The 6,229-nt window shown below is 44.5% G+C and overlaps 1 protein-coding gene across 1 annotated transcript; it reads left to right on the forward strand.

Moving 5' to 3' along the window:
- Positions 1-2,650: 2,650 nt before the first annotated feature.
- Positions 2,651-5,338, forward strand: LOC116386365 (uncharacterized). Its single transcript, XM_031852492.1, has 2 exons — positions 2,651-2,922; positions 3,560-5,338. The coding sequence occupies exon 2, from the start codon at positions 3,574-3,576 to the stop codon at positions 4,360-4,362; it is 789 nt and encodes a 262-aa protein (XP_031708352.1). The 5' UTR covers positions 2,651-2,922; positions 3,560-3,573; the 3' UTR covers positions 4,363-5,338.
- The last annotated feature ends 891 nt before the right edge of the window (positions 5,339-6,229 follow it).

The raw sequence follows: 6,229 nt of genomic DNA on the forward strand, positions 1-6,229 counted from the left end.
GAGAGAGAGAGAGAGAGAGAGAGAGAGAGAGAGAGAGAGAGAGAGAGGATGTTATCTCCCACCAGCTTGTGTGTGTGGTGCTTTTTCTGGTCAAATGAACGAGCAGGGTTAAGGGCTAAATGTTGAATCAAGGAAACGTGCAGTCTTTTAAGGTGGAAGGAGACAACAAACTAGCTCTGTTCTTCTTTTATCTGCTTCGATGCTTTTGGGAACGGCACATGAACATGAATGTTAAAACAAACCGCTTTTTGGTTGTTTTGTTGATATTGTTTTTGTTTGGTTCATTAACATTGTAAATAGTATACTGCTACAAAAGAACTGTCCCTGACAGAGTTTACTCCTGCTCGGTTATGCAAAGGCTTGACGTCTGTCCACGGGGAAGGACTTTGTGACGGTGAACTGAAAAATACGAGCCTCAATTCATACAAAGATTTTGAGAAAAAAAGAAACAAAACAAACATTGTCAGTGTCTTTGTAAATCAGCGCGTACTTCAGCGAGTTGGAATGTGTACATCAGCAACTGTTTATATGCAAACGGCTTTTATTTATGTATTCTAATTTAAAGGGTAACGGTACGCTGTTTCTGGCTCCGAGGTAAGCTGTGGCTGTTTGGTGGAAAGTGTGTGAACGGGTGAAAATAAATGAGATGCACACTGTCTGCTGTCCTCATTTAACCTAATCTCAAACTGTGGTCTGTAACTGTTTTTGTTTACTTCTTTACGGTCGTGGAAAACACACTCACTCAAGTACTCAATGCAATTTTTAGGTACAGTAGTTTGCCGAAACAATCACAACTCAAGGTCCAGCTACTAGCTTTTAACTGGATCGCGGTTCTTTACCAGCGGATGGAGTTCACTCTGTGTACTCGAAGAGCTGTTGGTGTGCGAGTAACTCTTAAAATTGAATTGCTAGCACTTTTTGGACATATTGTTTGTGTAAAAGTTAATCATCAAAGTGAGTGGTGGAAAGTATAGAATATTTCCATTTTGTGCAACACTAAGATTCAAAGTGGAATTGCCCTTTTTACTCTCCTGAAGTTATTTGTCAGGCCTGCAAGTTATTTTTCAAATTAAGATTTTATCATGACCTTGTTTTCCCATCAACATTTTTCGGCTTGTGCCCCATGTTTCAAATAAACAGTTTCCGGTTCTCTGGTTTGAGTTGATTCTTCCTGTAAACTTCTCACGTGGTTTCATTTAAATAACAGTTTGAGGCCCCGAGAAGGAGTTAAGTGAAACATTTCACAAAAAAACACAAAGAATAGAGAAAAGTATTAAAAACAATTGTATGTAGCATAACTTCTTCTGGTTTCATGGGCCAACAAATATGGCACACATAAACATACACCACTAACCAGCATGAAGGTGAGTTTCCGCTTGTTGCTTAGAGGCCCGGTGTAGCCAAAACACACTATGTCCCACACAGTATAGTGGATTGTGGGTCATGTATGACAACTACACAACCAGCGAGTTTGAGGGCCGTGACCATATAGCAACATTGAATAAAAAATGCTCCATGCCTCTATGATGAAGTGCTTTTGATGTTGACAGCTGAAAGAACTGATGTTGCTGCCGGAAACTGAGCTGTGACGACCACAAGAGTCGTAGATACACGTGGGCCTGGACTGAGATAGATTTCACAACTACACTGAAGTAGCATTGAGCTCCTTGAGCATTGTCGGACTCACAGACAGCTTTAAGAAAAACAACCATGCAGCATAACCAGAGATATTCTCTTTTTTATTCCAAACATTCTTCTTCTATGTCAGAACCTTTTGCCAACATTACCCACAATGCAACTCGACAGCTGACAGTTTGTTCGGAGATTCGGGTATTTGATGCTAGTAGCGGCTCATGTAGCTTCGAGTGGCTAGCCTCAAGCTAATTATCTTGGTCAATATGTCAGTGTTGAGATTTATTTATGTTTATTAAACATAAATACAGATTTATGTTGGAAAGTCAGCCATTTGTTTAACTTAGAAAAACTTTTAATTGTGGATTTTTATTGAACTTCAATTATAACTTTAAATGAAGGCTGTCTTTCTGTCATTGTGGCTCATGCTGATTTTAAACATGCGACACACCAGAGTTAGAGTGAGTCTTCAGCCCCGACTGACACTGACTCTAGTGACATCACTTGAGGCAATATACCAGACCTCCGCATGCAGCTACCTCTGAAACCACTAAAGGTTTTATGCAACTTTTCTGCTCTAGAACTCCCCAATACTTTAATTTAACATAAACATTTAATTAATTGGAGTTCCTCTTTAAATTTAAGAAAAAATGAAGTATCTGGCATTTAGTTTTCATACCATACAGAATGTAATGGAAACCATAATGGCTGCCTGGAACGGTAGAAAAATTGTAGGCCTATATCATATCATATGTATGCATTTGTGCATATATTATGTTTGTTAAACACAAATGCACAAATACTCACATATTGACTGTATATATATATATATATATATATATATATATATATACATACATATATATATATGTATGTATATAATGTATACAGGATTTGTAAGGACCATATATAACCCCATATATATCACTGAGAATAAGTGGGCTCACCGTGGGACTGGCCTGCGCCAGCCACAGATTCCCACGACCCCTCCTCTGCTCACACGGAGACAAATCAAAACACAGGCTGCGGAGGCGCACAAGCAGCGAGGACACGGAGAGGAAGAGCGGCTTTGCACCACTTTTTTTTTTAGTAAGACTGTATTTATTATAAAAGCTCCGCAGTGCCCGCTGTTGCGCTGCACAGCGGCTCACACAGTAAAAGAAAAGAGATGAAGAACGCCTTAATGTTTGTAAGAATACGTTGAAAGTCTGGATTTAACACAACTCGGGGTTCTTTATTTTGACGATGCCGATGAGCCAGTTTCTGCTTCGGATATACGTCCAAAACAAGGCAAGTACACAATTTGATTTGACTGCGTTAAAGTAGTGAACCGCAGTGAGTTGCTGTAGTCAGCAACAGTGTTTGCCGAGCATCATGAATTTAAATATAACATTAAAGATGCATGCGTAAAAGCACTTATAAAACAGCAATGTGTCGTCTCCGTCTGCGTCCTGTTGAATCGCGCTGTGTTCACTCGCCGCGGGGGGGGGGGATTATATCACGAGTTCAGTGGGAGCAATTACCGTAGTGGTGTGACTCTGTTTTCATGACTGCAGTGAGAATGCTAAGTGAAATCATTCGGTTCCTGAGAGGGATCGGTCGTCTCTTTATTCCCGTGGTGGTGAATGAGTGTTTCGATAACAGTTCAGTTCAGAGAAGCTGCTGCAGGGCAGTGGAGAGAGTGGAGAGAGTGGGGAGTCTCTGAGTGGCTCCACAGAGACACTGGAGGGGCTGCAGAGAGGTTGGCATCTCATTAACTCCGCCACATGTCTTACTAAAGCAGCTATTTCCTCTTGTGTGCCATGCAGACTAAACTATCTTCCCTCCCAACACCCCCTGTGCTCTCCCCCTATGCAACACTTTGTGACTTCATTTGTGTATTTCTGCTCTTGGTCCTCTTTTCCCGTGTCTCCTCTTCTGTGTTCAGTCTGAAGCCAGAGGATGACGGCAGCCGATCCTGTCTGCAGCCCCGCATCCTCCCTCTCTTCCCAGTCATCACCCGTTTGCCTCCCGGCATGCCGCAGACACCTGAGGAGCGGCAAGGCCCTCCAGACCAAACTGCACCTGCGCTCTGCCCCAGGTGTGTGGCTCCTGCTGGGCGCCGTGGTGGTTTTGGTGGGGATGGCTGTCGCGGTGGCGGGCTACGTGTCCGCAGCTCCGAAGCCCGTCGCGGCCGCCCGAGGCAGCACCCACGTTGAGAGGATGAAGCTGGCCGGGCCCGTGGTCATGGGAGTGGGCCTGTTCATCTTCATCTGTGCAGCCACGCTGTTGTACGAGAACCGGGACCTGGAAGTCCTCCGACGAGAGACACCGGAGGACCTTGAGGATTTGAAGGGAGGAGACGGCTGGGAGGACTCGCAGGAGCTGCCCAGCTTCAGCTGTCAGGATGGGGAGCAGGGATCCTGGGCTGCTCCGACCCACGTACTCCCCCTCTCGGACCAGAACTGTGGTCCTCCTCTTCCTCCATCTCACAGAAACACACACAACATCAGCAGCAGGCCTTCACAGTCGCCTCCTTCGGATGCAGGAGGTAGAGATAGAGAGGAGGAGGAGGAGGAGGAGGAGAAGGAAGGAAGGGCAACTCTACTGGCCCAAGTTCTGCACCACCAGGAGCCAACCCCTCCCCCTCCCTCCCCCTGCCCGTCCGTCTCCCACTCCTCCGTCCGCTCAGACTCTTGCAACTCCAGTGAAATAGACTTCAACATACGGACAGGCTTTCCTCAACACTGAACGTCCCACCGGTTCAACTTCCACTGTCTCATAAAATATGCATGATGAGATTCATTTGGAAGTTTCACGTGCAGACACACACTTAAGACGAGACTATGCATTCCTCAATAAACAGATGACATGTTTCTCGGTTTTAGTGGCTCTGAGTCACTGTCTGTGAAGGGTGTTTTTGTCCCACATCGGTCTCTGACTCACCCACGTTTGAAAGATCGTGACTATGATGTTTGATGTCAACTCGCCATCTTGTTGTCTTTGAACTCACCCCTGCCAGAAAAAATCCTAAACAGCCACTGCTCGGTTGACCATATTTGGACGTGAGGAGGGTTGCTGAAAACTTATTTGGGTGCCGTACTGGGAGATGGACACACTCACTCACTCCCTCCCTCTCTCTCTCACGCACACGCACACACACACACACACACACAGATCGTTTACATTTCCTTGCTGGAGAGGTTTGGTTAAGAGGATGAGCCAGATAAGGTCTTAAATGCGTCTTTATCTAATCTCACACACACTGTTATCTGCTCTTTATCTGAGCAAATTGTGTCTCGGTATAAACAAGGGGAGCACACAAGGCCGCACTCCTCTCATTCGACACCTACAGCCACGCTATAAATACCAGCTGCTGCTCTGTACACATGCAAGAGTGGACTTGAGTTCCAGTGTTTTACTGTAATTCATTTGATTTTTAAATTCAGTGTCAGCTGTTCAGTTCCCTCCCTTCTCCCGAGTGGTGAGGCGAGATCTTAAAGAATTTTAATCAGATTGTGGAAAGAAAGAAAAGAGCAATGACTGAAAAAAAAAAAAAAAAATCTAAATCTGGTGAGGCTGTTGTGAGTTATTTCTGACGCAGCTTTAACTGAGAAAAGCGGTCCTATGAGTCGTGTAACTGAAGCCTCACTCTCCCACCATCCCGACCTTTCATCTCCTCTCGCTTCATCATCTGATTCCTACGCTTTATTCAAATACCCCCCCACCCCCCGGTCCTCTATCTCAATCTTTGGTTTCTGAAAAATAAAGCAAAAACAATGCAGAGAAAAATGTTACCGGGTCCACAATTAAGCAAAAGCAAGATTGTTTGAACAGTCTGAGACGTAAAGGAGTTAAGTTTTTAATTATCACCAGCATTTTCTCCTCCAGCCTCTAATTACACAGGGGATCAGTCTGAGAGTTTTTATAGGTGCTTTAGGACTGCAGAGTATTTCCTTGTTGTTTGGGCTCATGCTGGGATCCTGCCATCCAGATGACGACTGAGACTGAAGCGTTTACTAATTTGCAACCATTAATTTCACTCACTAAAAAAACAGCACCCATCGCTCTGTTACACACACACACACACACACTCAGTTGAAGGTTGTGTGCAGGTACATTATGCTGTTTTAAGATGCTGGATTTTAGTAGCAGGTATGAGTCGGGGAGATGTGTCTGAATTGTCACTGAATCTTGCAACAAGCTGCAAGCAGCCTCCTTCGCGCTTATCGCTCGGAAAAGCAGCTCTCTCTCTCTCTTTCACACATACAGGAGTCCTCACTCTGATGTGTTTGCATTTAGAGGGAAAGAGCTGCACGGATGTCAGAGCTGCAACCAAAAGGTTGTGACTGATTCATCTGCAGATTCACTGTCAAATCTTTCTGCCAGTTTATTGGGTTCACCAATCTAATGCGGTGTAACTCACCAGTCCTGCAGTGAATCCCATCTTCATGAAGGTTACTGTTTTAGTGAGGTGTTGATCCAACTTTGTGGTCAAAGAGGGTCGGCAAAAAAAAAAAAAAAAAAAGACGCCACATCACCACAAACTACATCCCCCCAAAATGATTATAAAGTTGTCAACAGTCTTTAAATTGTTTCAAGCTGATTTTTCGGCTGC

This window comes from Anarrhichthys ocellatus, unplaced genomic scaffold, assembly GCF_004355925.1.
Source record: "Anarrhichthys ocellatus isolate YVR2014 unplaced genomic scaffold, GSC_Weel_1.0 scaffold13, whole genome shotgun sequence".
Lineage (NCBI taxonomy): Eukaryota > Metazoa > Chordata > Actinopteri > Perciformes > Anarhichadidae > Anarrhichthys > Anarrhichthys ocellatus.

Excerpts from the sequence above, each read along its gene's own strand:
- LOC116386365 (XM_031852492.1), top strand. The coding sequence starts at position 3,574 with ATGACGGCAGCCGATCCTGTCTGCAGCCCCGCATCCTCCCTCTCTTCC.